The sequence below is a fragment of the Corvus moneduloides genome, chromosome 5 (genome assembly GCF_009650955.1).
Source record: "Corvus moneduloides isolate bCorMon1 chromosome 5, bCorMon1.pri, whole genome shotgun sequence".
NCBI classification, from domain to species: domain Eukaryota; kingdom Metazoa; phylum Chordata; class Aves; order Passeriformes; family Corvidae; genus Corvus; species Corvus moneduloides.
In genome coordinates, this window is record NC_045480.1 from 59099582 (window position 1) to 59119022 (window position 19441).

Genomic DNA, 19441 nt, shown 5'->3' on the forward strand with positions numbered 1-19441 from the left:
TTTCACAGTTCTGCCATCAAAATATCACTACAGCATCAGCAAACTCAAACCATACAATCAAATAAAAATATTAGCTGGTAGCTTCACAGAGCCATTGATATCACTCACACAGCTACCTCTCAGTTCTTGCTCTACAACACACACACCTGTCTGCCTGCATAGAGGAACCCAAATCATACCTTGCAATGATTTCCTCAGGGCAATACAATTCTGTGTTATTCCCCTCACAACAGAAACCGGTTCAAAATGGTTCATTCCAGCCCTACTATAACACATTTCAGACACTGCTGAATTGAGATCGGCAAGGGCAGATGCCTACACCTCCAAGGGTTCCTCTCTATTAAAGGCTTACATTTGTATATATTTATATATTTTTTTCAGGGAGATTAAAATACAGTATTTTTTATGCTCCTATAAAAATGATGAATTCTCTTAATACACTTTGCCTTCGGAGGCCACCAGGCATAAAATGTATGTGCTCATTTTTTCATGAGCGTGCAACCAGATATTATGTTAGAAAGAAAATATTAGCAGGCTACTTAAGACCAAAGTAATATCCTCACTCTCCAAGTGACCCTAAGTTGTCATGAGCAAAACTGCAACAGCAAACAAGCCAGCCTTGCCTCGACACTCCAGAAGAGAGGAACCTTTCTGCTCCCTCGGATGAATGATACATTGATGGTCACACTGGAGTAAGGTCAACGATCCTTAAATCAGAGGGATTTGATTGTACAAGTCAAATTTGCAGCTCAAGTCATTTCAATCCAAATCCTAGTCTCAGAGAGAACTCTGTTGATGAGACACTAAAACTGTGTGTGCCAAATACAAAAAAAAAACAAAAACAAACCAAACTACATACATGAAGTGTAAGGTAAAAATAAGACAGGAAATGCAAGAGTTACAGTTGCAACAAAGCACATGACTAGTTGCAAAATTATGGCATGTTAACTGAATAGATGGGAGAAAAAAACCCAGAAAGATTATATAAATACATACAGCTATACAGAAAACTGTATTTTATAGACACAATTACCTATTTTTTGTAATCATTTAGAAGATTAGAGTATCTATGTGCATGCACATACACACTAAGCAGACATGCAGTGGGTTAGTCTGGCTAAAATATGGGTTCTTCCAGGACACAGTTTTTTCCGGTTTAGGGTTTTTCGCTGGGCTACCTGAACTCCTTCTCACAGGAGAAACCTCTACCACCAGAGCAATCACACACTCGTGGAGCACAGGGAACTCTGGTCACAACAGATCCCCTTCATCTCTGGTTATTTCCTGGTCAGAGAAATTCTTTTTACAAAGGAACTAAATGGGCTCATTTATCAAAGAGGAAAACACACAAAAAGGGCTTGGCTTATGTCGTGAAGGTGACAACAACACAAATCTTTGTTATTTATGGCACAATGTTCCACGGGTATGGATGCTGGACCATCCATACCATTCGCTAAGGCCCTGCAAATTGCCGTGCACAGCTTTATCAGCTGGAAGATGACAAACTAAGGTTTTTTCATGTTGACACTTCCCACCTCTCACCTCTTCATGCTTTTAAGAAGAAATGTTTTTCTTCCTCAGAGCACTGAGATCACACAGTTTCAGAGGAGGGGATACCACTATGGGGAACACGTGCTCACTAGTTTCAATCAATGCTTCCAAGATTTTTCAAGCAAGTTGTCCCAGGAACAATACTGTGTCGAAGCCTGACATCTCTTTGCAGCAGAATTAAAAGAAATGCTCCATCACAGTGCTTCCATGCAGGAAGTGAGCCGAGGAAAAATCATCTCCTATTCTAGTTAAAAGGATCTCCCACACGGCTGCCAACAATTAGCACGGCAGTCAAAGCAGAAAGGGACAAAACACCTGATACTATCAATTTCAAGTCGTCTCTAAGGTCTGCCAAAAACACAGCACGGATCCTGCAAGAAGCTCCGCGTGGGTCCTATTCACCTATGCAGAACAGCACACAGATGTTAGAAGGGATCCTTGCACAGCAGGAATTTGCCTACCCTGAACTCCATGAAGTACCAGAGCCTTAGTTGCCACAGCAAGTGTTCAGAGCCATATTTTTTTTTTTAATCACTTTCTTTTTTTCCCAGAACCTAAGAGGTGGGAAAAGCTTGGCTCCTCAGTGAGAAGCTGTCTATTCTCAAACTCCAACTCTGTTAAGAAGAAAAAAAAAAGGAATTAAAAGAAAAAAACAACTGTGCCTATAAAAGCATAGATAGATTCTTCCTCCTCTCACATAATGTGGAACTGCTATAGTAATTCTATTGAAGTGTTCTACATTCCTTTCCTTAAGCCATAGGAAAGGAACAATTAGGAAGAAGAAATACAAAATTTAATTTGTTCTTCAAAACTGTGAACATCTGGAGCTGAAGTTCCAATGGAAACTAACCAGAAGACACTTCCAGCGTTTATACTTAAAGATACATTGTTTATGTTTAAATAACAGTGGCTATTTCATCAGCCCTTGTTCCGGGAAACATACAAGCCCTCCCTGATTAGCAAGGGCAGATCTGCTTTGCCCCCTAAGCATTTGATACCACTTTGCACAGGATCAGTTACCCTGTCTTCCCCCACCTTTATGAGGAAGTAAGTGGGAACAACAACAAGACCAAAAAAAAAAACCCCAAAACTTTAAAATACGAGTGTTCTACCATAAAGTGAAAGAAAAGGTCTGGCCGAAACACAGCACCTGAGAGTTTACCACAATACACCTCCGGGGAAGCTCCCAGATGGCAGAATTCCATACCCTGCTCTGCCAGGACTTCATGCCCAGAGCTCTGGAAGTTATGACTTAGTTGAACAGGAGCACATTCAGAGCCAGTCACCACTCGGCTTCCATCACTCCTAATCCCAAAAGAGCAGAACGCTCTTCCAGCCGCTGGTACAGTGCCGAGCAAAGACGCACAGGAACACACCCGGGAGCAACTCCCGGGTGCCTGAGGAGGAGCGACTGGAAGCAGGCGGAGAAGGAGGGCATGGACCCGGCACGGGGGGGCACGGGAGCTGGCAAAGTGCCGGGGGCTCCCGCTGCCCCCACCGGGGCACAGCGCCCGCACTCACCGCCTTTGACGCCGACGCCGGGCTCCAGCCGCGCCACGGCGATGACCAGCACGATGCCGAGGATGAACCACTCCTTCCGCAGCCGCTCCAGCAGCCCCATGGCTTTGCCCGCCGCTCCCCGCTGCCCGGATCGGCTCCGCCAGCGCCACTCGCTCCGGTTCGGCCGGGCTGCTCCGGCGCCGCTCGGCTGCTCCGGGCTGCTGTGGGCGCGGGGCGGGGCGCGGCCCCACCGCCCGCCGGCAGGGCCAGCCGGATCCGCTGACAGGAAAAGTCTCACCCACCGCCGCCATCGCTACCACGCATCTCCTAATAGGCGCGCAGCTCCGCGCTGCCGCCCGCCCGCCCGCACGGCTACGCGTAACTCCGGCCCCCCGCTGGCTCCGGCCGCCCCCGCCCCGCATCCCTGCGCCGAGGCGGACACCGCGGGTGGCGGTGGCGGGAACGGGACGGCGCCGTGGCTGCCGTCGCCGGCCGGGTCGGGGAGGGCGCGGGCACGGAGCCGGTGCCGGCGGGCGGGCGCGGGGCTGGACGGGCGCGGCGCAGCAGGGCGGGCGCGGCGGTGCGCGCTGTTTTGGTACATTACAACGCCCGCGTGACGGCCGGCGTTTGACGCGCGGGAGGGCGGGCGCGAGCCGGGAAGCGCCGGGGCGGGAGGCGGGATCCGGGATCTCTCCGTGAGGGCGGGCGCGGGTCGTTGGTGGCCGGGCGAACACCGACAGCCGGGCTCCCCGCAGCCCTGGTCGCGGGAGCGAGGAGCGCCGGGCGGGCGGGGGCCTCCGCCGCGTCACGCACCTCTTACCGGCGTGCGCGCACGCCCGCCCGCCCGTCCGGGCGCTGCGCCGCCGCCTCCAGGGGCACGTGGATCGGGATCGCCCTGGAGTTCCCACAGAGCGCCTGCCTGTCCGTTCTGGGCAGACCCAAAGGCAGGTACCGACAGCATCGCCCGCGGTGTGTCCCGGGCCAGCCACTTCCCAGCGGCGGGCCGTTCCCTGGTTTCCCTCAGTGCTAAAAACACTTCCACTAAAACAGCATCGTAAAACCTCATCCTGTTGCTCGACCCACGTTTGCCATTCCCTGTTCCCCTCTTGTGGCGCTTCCCCGATGGATTAATCAGCCCAGCCCCTGCCCGGCCACCGCGCTCCAAGTCGCATGAACAAGGAGAGGATAAAGCAGGAGACGCGCTGTCTCTCAGCGGCTCCCACCGGTGCTGCCGCGGCTGCCCCGTCCCGCAGGGCTCTCGCACACACGGCTGCTCTGTTGCGTGATTCCTAAACAGTTAGGGAAGTTCATCCTGCACAGCCTCTGCGGATGTATTCAGGCTTCAAGGAATAGCCCTGCCACAGGCTTTCTGCTATCAAGGAAATAAACGTTTACAGCTGAAAGCTCAGCTGCGATCTCCAAGAGCGGTATATCCCTGCGTGTTCTGGGAGGTTCACTTGCGTAAACATGGACGAAATTTTTGGATATGGGAGGGAACGTGCATTGTTCCATCCGCAGACAGATCCAAACTGTGCGGTTTAAAATGATTATGCATTTCACTGCTTTACTAAAGTTTACTGGAGTACGTGTTGATCCTCGCTCTCTTCTCAGGTGGGAGAGACAGATTGCAAAACCTCACTGCATTTGCCCAGCGCAGCCACTGCGGGTTGGCTGTTTTGCGAGAAAATAAATGCATAATGTGTTCATCTGGAGCAAGCTGTGATTATAACGAGCGTAGGATTTGATTAGTTGGAGGATTTGATTGCTGTGCAGGAGAGATAAATCAGATGAAGATGTACAGTTAATGTTTGTCATATAAACTATATTAAATCTCTCTGTGGGTACTCACTCACAAGTGGCCCTAGTTCCAGGACATCTGCACCATTCATGGATCAGAGCATGCATATCTTTTTGTATGTGGCTCTGAAAGCACACCAGCAAGAGCACAGCCCTCTGATCTGAACACAGCAGGAGAGCAGGCAGATGTCCATGGTTTCCCAGGTGGTTTTGTTGTGAATTTGTACACAGCCCTGGAGCTCCTAGCAGAGATGGGAAGTAGACTTTTCACCCAGTTCCTAGGGGTTCCAGCCAGGCTGATGTGTTATGAGATGCAGAGGCCTCACACTGCACCAGCAGGTCTAGAAGGCAGGAGCAGATTCAGCACAATTCAGGAAAAAACATAATGAATAATCTGTTTAGGCCAAAAGTTAACTCAGAAGTTAGAAGTTTCATAGAGAATGAAATTGCTGCAGTGTCAATTCCTGAAGAAGCTGCAGAGGGATGGAAAGAAGGGCAGGTATGGAGGATGCTCAGTCTGGCAATAAAATTCAGTCCTGCAATAAAGACAGCAGTCTCACCATGCTTTTGCATCACAGTTTTTACATGGTAGTAATCCTGCCCCTCATTCTTTGCAAGTGGATACTAATCATAAAATTTTAATTTTGCTTACTGTTCAAGTTAATTCTAGTTAATTTTGCCAACAAGTTTCAGATATTTACTCACAGCAGATGTAATGGGCAACTTAGAAACCTCAGTTTCAGTCCTAGGCTCGGGAAGATGCTTCTCAATTTCCCCTCCAAAGGGTCACTTCCTGTGCACAGTCCCAAGCCTGTTTCTCCTTGTCTAAAGAAGGATGAGATATCTCACTGGGTATTACATTTAGAACACTTAAGAAATATATATATATATAAAACCACAAACAAACAAGAAAACCCCACAAAATCAAATGGTCATCAGACATAACAGACCTTCCATCTATACTCAAAATAAAAAGATAAGCTTTAATGAGGCTCTGTTGCTTCAAGTGGATGCTTTGCCTTTAAATTTTTTCCAAAAGATCTGAAGTTTGTAATAAATATCTTTTGCCAAGTGAATTACAAAATACACAAGTTCACAAGGCCCTCTTCTTTTGTAATCTTTAAAATCATATGCAGATATTCTAAGCTGTGTGTCAACAGACTTCTACACAGACGTTTCTGCTGTTTTATTTTTTTTAAAGCTGCCCTGCTATTACTGTGATAAGCTTGTATGTCTTTTAGATTAAATAGATGAAGCTGTTCCTGCTTTTAAATAAGAGAGCACTCTCTAAGCCCTGTCCTGTCCCACTAGAGTGGAACAGAAAGGAAGAAAGCACTACATGTGAATTGTATAATTGGCATGGCACTCGCACACCCTAAATCTGTCTGCAAGACAGCATCACTATTGCTATCAGGGAATTTATCATCTGTATTGAGGCATTTGGTCACTATTAGAGAGGGACAATCCAGTGTCTGTCCTGTCACCCAAAACTGTCTCCTGCAACATTTCACATTCCTCCTCATGTTCCCATACAGATAATACATATATTCTAGTTAAACACCAGGACTCAAACAGATCTGGAATGGTCTGGCACATGTGTATGTGTATTCTCTGTTACATTGTACAAAAACATTTTGGCATGTATTTAGCTGTGGCTTAGACCTAGTACAGGAACAAGAATTTAGCTTGTCTTTGATTTCACATGACCAAATTTTCATTTTTGTTCAACTGCAAACATACCTTGGGGCTTGCAGATGCTTTCCTGCCTCCAAAGGCCCTTGTGCTTCCTTCTGCATAATACAAAAGCTTTGTGACACGTGTAGCTACGTGGCACCAAGCCTTTGTTGGTTTCAGCAGGTAGCCTGCTGAAACCAACAGGACTGTTCATGTGAGCAGGGACTGGTTTTCATGTCTGCAAAGATGCAGGAGTGGACTGGACATTTCTGGGCTTCACATTTTGGACAACCAGCCTGATCAGTAACTGATGCCGAGATGCCGGCTCCCCTTTGTGCCATGTGGAGCCTATTCCTTTTGCGTGCCCAGCCTCTGATCTGCACTATGTACCTCACTGCCTAATAACTGCACAGTTATTTTAGGGAATGTGCGAGGATTTTTATGCTCCTGAGTAGCAGATGTCATCTGATTATGCGTTTAGACAGGAGAGGTTTTAATATAAAGGAGAGGGGATCACCAGATAAAGCGAGCTTAAACGAGAGGAAGAGATAGTATTAAATAATTTAGCTTGAAAAGAACAAAGATATTCAGAATGAACAAGATAAAGAGAGGTGTTAATTATAAATAGGAAAGTTGAGGAGAAAAAGTGGAAATATATGGGAGGCGGTTTACAACACATTTATATTTCTCACAAGCACTTAGTGGCATGATCTCAGATTTTCTAAGGCTCTTGAAGAGATTGCTGTACTGATCCCATTAGCTGGATTTCCTTGTGGAAGAGGAATTTACAAGTCTTTATTCTGTCTTGGCCTAGGTGCTTATGCTGCTTTAGGCATCTGCAAGGGGTCTTTTGGTTTGTTGCTATTGAGTATTATTGAATACCTATAAACACTTAGGTATTGCCAGTTGCAGGACTTACTACCCTTATCATAATGCAGTAACAGGAATTATGTACAAGTTCAATTTAGAACAGCACTTAATGGGACTTAAACACACATAAGTATGGTTTTCTAAATAGAAGCTATAAGATGATGAAAGATTTTGTGAATCTTTGGGTTTATTATTATGGTCTAATCTTTTTTTTTCCCCAGAGACCTTAATGCGTAACACTTTTTTTGTTTTTAACTTGTGATAAAAGGTCCTCTTACATATTTAGTTATTCAACAAATAAGCAATTTTTCTTTTACTTAAGAGCTCAGTTTGAAATTTTCATGAGATAATCTCAGGCAATAGGAAGAAAATCTAAAAGATAACAAGTGAAGGTTTTGCTGATCCCATTCCTAGAACCTGCTTGTCCTTACACAGAAACAGAACCTGGTTTACTGATGCTCCACTCATGATATTCTCTTGACTTTTCCTCCTAGACTACCAAGAGACTATACAGATTGAGAGAAATTTTCATGTTTATCACTTTTTCACAGAAATATGGTTTCCCAGTAGACAGCAAGGCTATAATGTATTCGGAAGGTTGCATTTAAAAAAATAAAAAAGGAAAAGAAAAGCTATTGGCATAATAAAGCTGTGCTCTTGATACAGATTATGGGCTTCTTCAACTGCAATTCAAAAATATAAGACAAAAAAACTATTTTTCTAAACCATGGAAAGCTGTACATATTTAAACCTGAAAAATGATAGCAAGAACAGGAAATAGCTTCCCTAGACAATTTCCCAATGAACAGCTGGATTTAACCTATTAAATAAAATACTTCAGAGATAACATGGGGATACCTTTATATCTTTTTCTCCTTATGCTTACAAAAATAACCTTCTAATATTATAATCATGGTACCAAAATACCTACAACATGAGAAGTTTCACTTCAAAAATCTGTGCTGTACTTTTATAGCAGAGAAGCAGGAGATTTATTCTTGGGTGTGGATGCACAGATGTGCAGATGCAAAAGTTTTACAATGCTTTTAGAGTAATTAACCACTCATAATGGGAAGAGCATGCAAATCACAGAAAGCAGAAAGAGGAGAGCAGTCACTCCAGCCCCTCTAGCTCTGAAATCAGGAACCTGTCACAAAGGTCGAGTTTGGAAGGAGCAGCCATCTGGAAAATCAGGTGCTAGAAGTTTCTAGAAGGTTTGTCTCAAGGTTGTTGAAAGCTGGCTTTTAGGAGCTTCAGCTTTATCTTCTAGAAGAAGGGATTGTCCAAAAGGAAGGGCAGCCCATGCTCCAAACTTTGTATTCTTTTAGCTGGACAGAAGGTAGAGCCTTATTTCTCTTGTGTCTATTAAATTAAATTTTAATATTAATTAAGAGTTTAAAGATTCAAAGAAACAGGGCCAATTCACCAGCTTCCCTGAGGGAGAATGCCAGAGAAGGCTTTGCACTTCCTGAGATTTGTCAGTTTGACTTCATCATAATAATGGCACCTCTTGTTACACCTCTTGGACCTTTGCAGGTCATTACTGTGTCCTGTCTTCACCACAGGCCAGGACCCAGCACTCCTTCAGTCTGGAGAAAAGCAAAATGCATTCCACAGGAATCTCAAAGACACATAACTTGACAGTGCCATCATTTACCCACATTGAAGTAAATTCCACGGTATTTGCAAATATATTCATTTGATCCCAGCCTATCTGGCCTTGATTTAAAACAGACTAGGAAGTGATGTCACAAGAATGTAAGTTCTTCTAAGTGCTGCATATGTCAGTCCTGAGAGGAACACATTCTTACACATCTTCTCCTAGAGAGGCATGAGAGCACATTAATAGATGGGGTATGGTATGTCTGATGTTGACCAGGTTCACATGTAAGTGAAAAAATGTCAAATGAGAAAGCAGATGAGGAAAAAAAAAGAAGAAGCAGGGCCAAGAAGGGAGATAAGTTATAGGGAAATATGCTAAATAATTAGGAAAAATGTAACCAGAGAGGAAGAAATCATTTAAAAGCTATCTAATAACAAATCAGATATTATATCTGTCAATACATAAAAAATGAATTTGCTGACAACTCTTCATCCCACAGTCTGCAGCATTAATAAGTTATGAAGTATGAAAAAACTGGGACGCTTTGTGCCTAAAACGGTATCACACGAGGAAAAGGGAATAAAGCTGAACTAAAACAAAGGACACGATTGTGTTTTGCTGGCAAATAATGACATAAATGGAAAACAAAACCACAGAAAAAAACACAGCCCCCCCAACCATCAAATAGAAGGAAAATCTGACTGCCTGGGTTTTTTGGCAGTTAATCAGATACAAATCATGAAGTCAGCACTATCTGATGGAAGTTTTGGATGCAGTTGTTATTCCAGAAGTGTCCAGCCCAAACTGCTTATTTAAACAGAGAGAGAGAAAAAAAAAAAAGAGAAGGAGATGGCAGGGGAGCAGAGGATTAAAGTGACTGAGATAGGAGTTTTGGGATCCAAACTATCTCAAGGTAAACAGAGCCATGAGGGACAGAGCCTGAAGGGGAAGTCATTTCTATCCAAGCCTGCTGCTCTCCTTGCACTGTGAATTCATTTCCCTTACTGCTGCCTCACTAACCAGGAGGCAAGACTTTTGCACCTCTGTCATATCCAGGGCTCAAACATCCACCACTTGCTTTTTTGGCACAGCCAACACAGCTGCTAAACCTTCTCATCCTCCCTTCTCTCATGTTCAGCCTCTGCCCCACGCCTTTACCAGGACATTGCTGAATAGGTCTACTCCTGGGATGCTCTGCCTTCTTTCCTGTTCCCAGGGAAAACAGAGTTATTCTTTTGTGAAATTGATATATTCCTACAACATAATCAGGGCTTGACAAAGACTTCCAAGCAGCACTGTTCCCTGCCTGACATCTATCCAGCTTATGCTGCACCAGTCATCCTTGGGCGATTTTGTATTGTTCATTTCACAGGTCTCATCCAATCTCCCCCATTCCCTTCCATGTAAGTGGCTTTAATGCCGCAGCCTAGAGCTGCAGTAAGCGAGGGAAGGAACTAATTTATTTTTTTAGTAGGTACAAGTCAGTCAGCAAGTGCAGTAGGGAAGTTAGAGCAGAGATGGGGAGGATCATCTGGTTGGGGTTTTTTTCAGCAGAACCTAAAGAGGCTGTGTGAGGTAGGGCCTTATATTTCCTTTAGAGGATGTGCATTAAGCAGAGCTCTACCCTGATCCCTTTAGGAAGTGGGAGAGTTACGATGGTGCCTTTTCCCTGAGAGCATTTCTAAGCTTTCCTCACAGGAAGCTTTCCTTGTGGTGCATTCTTAAGCAGATCAAATGTAAAGGAAAATCCCAATTCAGAATTAATTGGCATACATTTTTTCAGGAGCTGGAGGGATTTTGAATTTCTTCCTTCTAGATGAACTTACAACACTCCTGCAATCCTGCATTTGAAGTTGTACCTGTCTGTGGTAGGAGGCAATCACAAGACCTGCAGCAAGGCACATCACCCTGATTTTACCTCTCAACCCTGTTACTCAGAGGCTTTCCAGTGTGGTGTCTGTAGCTCACATTTAACTCCAGCTTGTTCTTGCAGTCTTTGCTTCTGTAGGTGCTGTTCTCACTCTGGAGACAGTGGCATAGGAAGGAAGCCATGCTTGGAAATTAACCATTTCCAGCATCCCTGCACAGCCAGAATCAGCAGCTGAAGCAGATGCTTGGTGGGGAAATAAGGCTCTTTTTTAAAGTGGGTCCAGAGTAATAGTTGGCTTAAAAATGCTTAGTACCATTAGCTCCAGGATCATCCACACCATGTGCTTGCTGTCTGTCATTTTGTGTAAGAAAGCAGAGGTGTTTCTGCCATGACCACTGTCCCCTTGCATCATGCTTCTGCTGTGGGAAAATGGCTTTCCTCTAAACATGCCCAACCCACTGGCACATCCAACACTGCCTAAGCAGCACCACTCTCCATCCAGACAGGTATTCCCTCTTCACCTCCCGTCCAGCAGCTCTCTGGGTGCACAGCAAGCTCCATCTGAGTCACGCAATAATAATCATTGCTTATATACAAGATCCCTTGTGTACTGTATATTAATGTCTGGCTGGTAATTTAATGGCACCTCTAGGCATAAACAAAAGTTTATTAAAACAGTAAGTAAAATGTTCCCGAAGACTGGCCTGCATTTTTAATTTTCTATTCAGCATTCCAAAGTACAGAGCCAGCCTTCTTATGCAAAAGGAAAGCTACAGAGTTAACACCAAGTCATTTTGCACAGGTCAGACATAGCACAGTCTGAAGCAATAGGATGCTTCATTTATTCTCACAAGGCCCTTTTTTCTGGTCATCTTTAGCAATGATGGCCAAACAGAAATTTGAATTGATTATTAGGAAAGGTGTACAACTCCAAAAAGCAGCAGCATATTGATTACTGCTCACTTTACTTGTCACTTCTCAGCTAGGAAGCCACACAGTTAGCTAAAGCCATAAATCCCAGTCAGTAGTTACAGTGTCCACCATAGCTAAGACTGAGTCATGCTCTGAAGCTTAGGCACATAAAAGTGATGCCATTCCTCCCTTGTTTTCATTCATGAGATGCATTTTTTACAAGTGATTTATTGCTCTGAAGACCACCAGGTTTCTTTTCTCATAACCTAATTTCTTCAGCTCAGTAAAATGTGTATGTGCTAGCTAATACATAAATTACTACACATTTACAGTGGGCATGTAGTTGGACACATTTTTTAGACAACATTTAAGCAGAAACTTGAACTGATTTTCACATTTTAGATTAAAGTTATAGAGACATGAAGAATTCCAGAAGAAAATTTTTGCATTGAGAAAATTCACTGTGGAGATGCTGGAGTGAGCAGCTGTGCTTTTAGCAAGTCTTATTTCAAATCCCAGCCACACTTCCAGACTGCAGTGACATTCCCCCTTCACTCCTCCACTGTAATTTAGCATACACTAAGGATCATGAAGCATTTCTCAGCTCCCAGGGCACATCGCTGCCTATCTCCACATTGAAACACAACCCCATGGTGCTCAACTGGCCTCTTGGTTTTCACAGAAAGACAACAGGAGCATTCAGACTGAACAGAAGGTGCAAACACATGCTCCAACAGGTCCCATCCACAGGACTTTGGGAGCCTGAAGAAAATACAGCTGTTCCCAAGCTCTTTCCTTGGAACCTCAGTATTTTTGTCATAACCTAGAATATTTATCTACCTGCCACCCTCTACAGCCACCTGAAAGGAAGTTGTAGGCAGGCAGGGGTCAATCTCTTCTCCCAAATGACAAGCAATAGGACAAGAGGAAATGGCCTCAGGTTGTGTCAGGGGCGGTTGAGATTGGATAGCGGGAAAAATTTCTTCACCAAAAGTGTTGTTGAGCACTGGAACAGGCAGCTCAGGGAAGTGGGGGTCACCATCCCTGGAGGTATTTAAAAGATATGTAGATGTGGCACTCAGGGACATGGTTTAGTGGTGCACGGGGCAGTGCTGGGGGAACAGTTGGACTTGATGATCTTAGAGATCTTTTCCAGCCTATGATCGAGGGACTCATGCAGCTGAGAAGTCACTTACAAACAGCACCAGCAAGAATTAGCAGGGAGGAGAAAGACTACAACTATCTTGGAAGAAAATGCCCAGAACAAATCCTTTAATGCCTGTACAGAATAAAAACTTGGCTTGTAAACGACAAAAGCATTCATTGCACATCAGCGGCTTTTTTCATGTGTCATTCTTCAGCTTTTTAATTTTTAAAACATGTTTTTCTTATATTTAAGAGACAATCTAATATAAACAGATTCATTATTGACCCATTAGCCTTAACCTGCAGAGACTGGTGTTCTCTATTTATAGCAACATTTTTGCTTTAAAAAAAACCACAGACCCTTGTTCAAGATTAGATATTAAAGCTTTGAGCATTCATCAGCAAGCACAGGAACCCAAGTCTTGCACAGAACTCTCAGGGGGATTTTTTGTCTATCAATATTTGGTGGCACTGCTCATGTGAGAAAAAGCAAAAGATAAGGGTCAGGCAACAATGCCAGAATAACTGTGATGTACAGTTTGTGGTATTTCATATTTCCAGTTACAACATCAGGGCTGATCCGTTACCTTTCATAAAATGCTGCCACAAAATATTCAGACATAATGCAAACAAGAGATTGCATGATCTGTCCCAGAACTTAAAATTAGGCAAATTAACACTGCCTTTGCAGCCTTCAGACTCAACCTGGCAGTAAGCCCCTGAAATGCTCACGGAGGTCAAGGGGTCTTCCACATGGGATGGCAATTCTTATTCAAACCATTCCCCCATATAAGACATTCAGTGCAAGTCTCTCTTTTCTGTGTCTTATTTTCTAGAGAAGAGTATGACTATTTAGGATCCTCACCATTAAAGGCAAGAATTCATTCTCATTTTAGCATTTTAAATCTCCACTGTTGTGATTCAATAAATTCTTAATATCATGCTGTCTATGCCCGGTCCACCTTTTATCTCCCCTGCAGAACAGCTGTGAAGATACAAGAGATGAAATTTTAGCCCCAGTTCAACAGAGCACTCACACACATATTTCAGGTGCTGCAGCTGGTGAACAGGCTGATTTACTTAAATGTTCTGCTGAGTTAGAGACCTGTGACCTTATATCATATGCAACTTTAAATTGAGTTAATGGCAGTTATATATATGCACCGACATAAACCGCTGGCTTTTTCATTCCAGGAATAGAAGAGAAAAAGGAAAATGTTGGTCAGAGTCTGGAAGCTTTGCATATTCATACTTTTCGCAGTTGTTAAGTGTTTGAAAATTCAGGTAATGAGCATACAATACTCAGGCTGCCTTTGTATTGCTTGGGGGTTTGCTATTCCAGTAATATCTCTACAGAAACCATTCTATCAAGACAGGGTTTTTTTGCCCTCAAATTGAATTAGCACTTGTACATTGAAGTTTTCAACATCACCCATAAGATTTTTCAACTTGTCAAAAGAATCTGCATGGTCTCTAACCATGAATAAAAATGATTTCAGGTATCATCTTTATTTCAAGTTTTATTTCCTGGGATTAATCTAATTGATTGTGCTGGTGGCTTGTTGAACAGCTGCTGAAATAAACAGACTATTTGTCTTTCTGTGTAAACATATGGGTACGTGGTTTAATTAAAGTTTGTACCAGTGTTGAGGGGGAAAAAAACCCACCACCTACAAAAAGATACCCTGTTTTCCAAACGGACACCATAGACCTGAAATTGCAAGAACTCTCTTGATTAATTTTCCTCTTGCTGATTTTAATAAATCTTTTACCATATAGACAAAAAATAAAGTCCAGTAGACCATATATAACGTCATTTTTAAAATATATATCCAGATGCTCACACAAGGCATGGATGATTTTCTCCTCTATAAGTAGGGGTAACCCCATAAATGTTTACTTCAATGTAATGCTCTTTTTTTTGCCTAGCAGAGCTAACCTGGATTTGCATCTTTGATTACAATCCCGTTAATCCTTTTTATGGCTTCATAACAGACCAGGGTCTAAACCAAATTCTGTAGGTAAAATACAGTGAAATTCACCCCCCTTTGGCTCTAACACACATTTTCATTTTCCCCAGATATCTCTAGTGAAGGAAATAGCACTGCCAGCAGGAAATAAAAGGAATAAATGGTTCCAAATAATTCTTCTTAAACTCTTCTGTAAAAATTATTGAGTTGCTTGAAGATCCTTAGGCATCTTGATTTTCTTAGCTTTTCTCATATACATAATCAAAAAATTATGGGCTGGCATGGAGATGGTATAAGCATAAGTAGGTGGAGCCTCTAGCACCAGGGTGGAATTGGGCAAAAAGAATTGCTTCTGTAATAAGATTCTGGCAAATAATCGGTACACACAGGATCAGTTATTAATAGCCTTTTTATGCATAGATAAGCACCACTCTTAGCTGCGTGCATGTGCACAAATGAAATATTAATAAGCAGCACACGGTTGTGTCCAAACAGAAGGAAATCTGCACAGATAAGACTTAGAATCATAGAATTACTAAATTATTTAGGTTGGAAAATACCTTTAGGATGAAAGTCTAACCATCAACCCAGCACTGCCAGGTCCATCACTAAACCATGTCACTAAGTGTCACATCTACCCATCTTTTAAATACCTCCAGGGATGGTGACTCCACCATTTCCCTGGGCAGCCTGTTCCAATGCCTGACAACACTTTCGGTGAAGAAATATTTTCTAATATCAAACCTAAACCTCCCCTGGTGCAACCTGAAGCCATTGTCTCTGGTCCAGTCACTTGTTACCTCTACCCAGCTACAACCTTCTATCAGGGAGTGTAGAGAGTGATAAGGTCTCCCCTGAGCCTCCTCTTCCATAGGCTAAACACCCCCAGCTCCCTCAGCCGTTCCTCAGACCTGTGCTCCAGCCCCTTCCCCAGCTCCATTGCCCTTCTCTGGACTCCCTCCAGCACCTCAGTGTCTTTCTTGCACTGAGGGGCCCAGAACGGGACACAGCGCTCGAGGTGCAGCCTCACCAGTGCCCAGTACAGGGGCACAGTCACTGCCCTGGTCCTGCTGGCCACGCTATTGCTGATGCAGGCCAGGTGCCATTGGCCTTCTTGGCCCCCTTGGTACAGCTGGCTCATGTGCAGTCACTGTTGACCAGCAGATCATCTTGTCATAGAAGGAAATCAGGTTCCATTACAGGAGATTACCAACAACCATCCCAAGCTTGAAATAAAAAAATATTCACTTTGTCCTACAGTTTCCAGCTCCACCATTGTTTCTAAAAACAAAGCCCATGTCCTAGAGGCTGCAAAGACATAGTCTACCCACACACAGTCAGCCAAACTTCATTCCAGTCTCTAAGTTCAAGCTTTGCTCCTTAGGAGGAATGCAGAGGAAATCAGGATAGCAACACACAGTCTCTCTGCTGTGCTCTGTCACGTACTAGATATAGAGAGTAAACCTAAGATGAGCTTTTTAATGACACATGACAAGTGGACTACTTCAAGTAAATAGAATCTGGCATTAGTAAACATATCACTAAACAGCTAAAAATTTCAGAAAGACAGCAAAAATTTCAGAAGAGGCACAACCACGGTTGCTGAAAGAAGTTATTCATTTAATGGCAAAAGTAAGCTATTCCCATTTTCTCAGATCAGTATATAATTTGGGGGGCTGTCTATCTTGGGATAGCCTATTTTTACCCTTAACGAAGGAACATAAAAATTCTAATCAGTTTTCAAATCTCAGGAGTCCAAAGAGAATTTGCATATCTGCATAAAGAAGGACCTGGTACAGAAGAATAAAACAGGAATCTTTTGGATTACACAGGCTCAGGTGGGATGCTGCTGTGGTCAGTTCCCCAACAGGATTTAGCACAGTTGGAAAGACCTACCTTCTTTCAACCCCTCCTCTGGAATGATGCCAGCTGTAATTATACATTATAATGAGCGAGAATCTTGAATTCACAGTAGAGCAGTGAAGTTGTTTCTTCTCACCTTCAGTAATGTATTTCTGCCCTCCTTCTTCATCTTTGCTGTGTTGTTTTGTAGTTTATGCCAAGCAAGTCTCATTCTTCTCATTACAGACAAAAATCTCTGCTTGTTGAAGTGCTGAGAGAGCTAATTCTTGTTGTTCTCACTTGTTACAGAAAACCTCCTGCCAAAGGAACCGTTTGGCTTAAAATATTGTAAACAACCTCTCCTCCTTTACCCGCCACCACAGCTTGCTTTTAAGAAGTCTGTTTTCGTAAACAGTGCATCTCATCTGCTCAAAACAGCATAACTGGGAGTTGCCATATCAAATACATTTATAGAAGATGGCAGCAAAGGAATACCTTGACAGACTAATGATGACCTCCTGCAAGTCAGGCACTTAAAAGGCTCGTTTTCCTGGTTAGCATATTAAAAAGTAATGGCTGAGTGGCACTGCTTCCACTCACCTGTCAAGGGTAATACCTGCCCTGTGGGCTACTGTGGAAATAACACCCAAGCTCACCACAAAGGTGGCTACCAAATAAGTCAGTCTGACAGGGGGATATGAAATACACAAGTTAATATCAGCTTCCAGCAGACACCACAAGAGACTGAAGCTAGAAAAAAAATATGGACTTGCTTTTTCCTTTGCATGCTTTGCCTTGGTAATGCCCATGGATTTCTGCAGCGTTTCTTCCAGGTTAAAAGCAGGGTGGGAAGGATGAGCTTTGTTAAGGAGAAAAGCTGTCTTTGTATCTATCTGGGTATTTCACCTGGTGCCTAAGCACTAGTCTCTTAAAATACAAATGCACACAAGCATTAAAGTTATTTAAAAAAATAACTGTAGTCATTATCTAAACAGGTCTGTGTACTCCTAATGTAAGTAGAAGGGGCAGGAAATGCCTCATGTCCATGACTTAGAAATTCACTGACCTATGGTCTTGCACTTAGATACTTCCACTCAGCCCAAACATTGGAACTGGAGGCAAAAATGAAGTTCACGCTTTGAATTTGATTTATTCCTCGAGACTTCAAAGCTGGGCAGAAATTCTTGGTAGAAAGGGTGAAGAGTGAAATCTTGATTCTATTCAGGTTAATAGAGCAAGTGCTCTAAACAACTGAAGCTTATCCTGGCTTTAGTTTCCAAATTCAAAGTCCCAACCTCGTGGAAGTCCCATTAGCATTTCTGAACGTATCAGAGACCGACACACTTCTGCTGAAATAACCTTTGTGTCTGAGTGCATGATTGCTCATAGGGGTCCCACACACCCCAGCAGGTGCTGGGTGATGTTGGGTGAATTAAATTAATTCTTCCTTGGACAAAACTCACGCTAAAGCCCACTGAGCTCCTCCAGGTGGAATGAGCAAAGCCATATGCAAGGAGCTGGGGCTGTTCCCCAGAGACAGGGATTAGTGTTTGAAAATGGGAGAGCAGAAAGAATTGCTCTAAAAAGCAAATTGTTTTTCCACATAAACAGGAAAAAAACCCAAACAACAGAATAAACAGCAAACTTAAACCAACTGGGATGATTAAACCAGTTTTGGGCTCAGCATGTAAGACACTTGCAATGCCATCGGCTTCCAGATAGGTATTTTTCATTAGGCTTTGTGCTTGTTGTTTGCTAATAAGAACAAACTTTTTGTCACCTTTGAGTGGGATACATAGGTATCACAGATTCTTAGAATGGTTTGAGTTGGAAGGGGACCTTGAAGATCATCTGGTCCCAACCCCCCTGCCATGGGCAGGGATGTGTATGGCAGGACGTGTCCTAGAGGTTGTTTGTTTGTTTGTGTTTCCCTCCCCTCACCCCCCCACTGGAGAGTTTTGAGAAGTTTCCTTCTTTGTTTTCTATTTTACCTGCTGTATTACCCTCCAGCTTCTGAAGTTGCATGGGTTACTATTTATTCATCATTTTGCTTTATTAAGATGCAGTTCAGGTTTTCACCTACGTTGTATGTTTTGCAAACATGAAATAAGGATCTAAAAATTCAAAAGACTCGAGAGTATAAAGAACTTTTCAGACACCTGCTTTCTGAAGAAGCCTCAGCAGATAGAGCAATTCAGCAGTGCAGAGCTGTTACCTGTGACCTAAAATAGCTTCTAATGCAGCAAATTATTTTAGATATCAACATTGTTATGCTGGAATAAATGTAGAGCTCTTTCTACATTTTTGTCATGTTCTGATAAAATCCCAGGTCTGACAGGATATCTTGACGAAAGAGTCCACATGAAATATGTTGCTAATTATTTATACACCTCTTCAAAGGCTCAGTGCTGCTACTTGTACTTCTTACTACTCGTACCTACCCAGGCCCTAAAGCTGTTTTTCAATCACTGAACTGAAACCCCTTGGAGTAACAAGTTTGTAATAGAGGTTCATAAACCTGGCAGTGATTAACAGCACAGGTTAATCAAATGGGTGTAGAACAGGCTTTTCCTCCCTTTTTCTTTAAAGGAAACTGGCCCCAAGTGTTTTTCCCTTTTTGCTACGTGGAAATAAATTTGCAATTAACTTTTACTTATTGGTGTTGTAGCGGCCTCTGAAGACCCGAGCCAGAAGCCAGCACTGTTG

At 43.3% G+C, this 19441-nt stretch overlaps 1 protein-coding gene across 10 annotated transcripts in view; it reads right to left on the minus strand.

Annotated features, from left to right (window-relative positions):
- Positions 1 to 3489, minus strand: part of SLC10A7 (solute carrier family 10 member 7) — a 148982-nt gene extending 145493 nt beyond the window's left edge. For 4 of the 10 annotated variants that reach the window (XR_004240070.1, XM_032108480.1, XM_032108475.1 and 1 more), the window contains exon 1: positions 3073 to 3317. Coding sequence is in view for 9 of the 10 variants with exons in the window: in XM_032108480.1 (XP_031964371.1) it covers positions 3073 to 3172 (100 nt within the window). In the remaining variant the exon portion in view is untranslated. Of the gene's footprint in view, positions 1 to 3072 lie in introns of all 10 variants that reach the window. The other 6 variants (XM_032108481.1, XM_032108478.1, XM_032108477.1 and 3 more) reach the window with 6 other exon arrangements.
- Positions 3490 to 19441: the final 15952 nt, after the last annotated feature.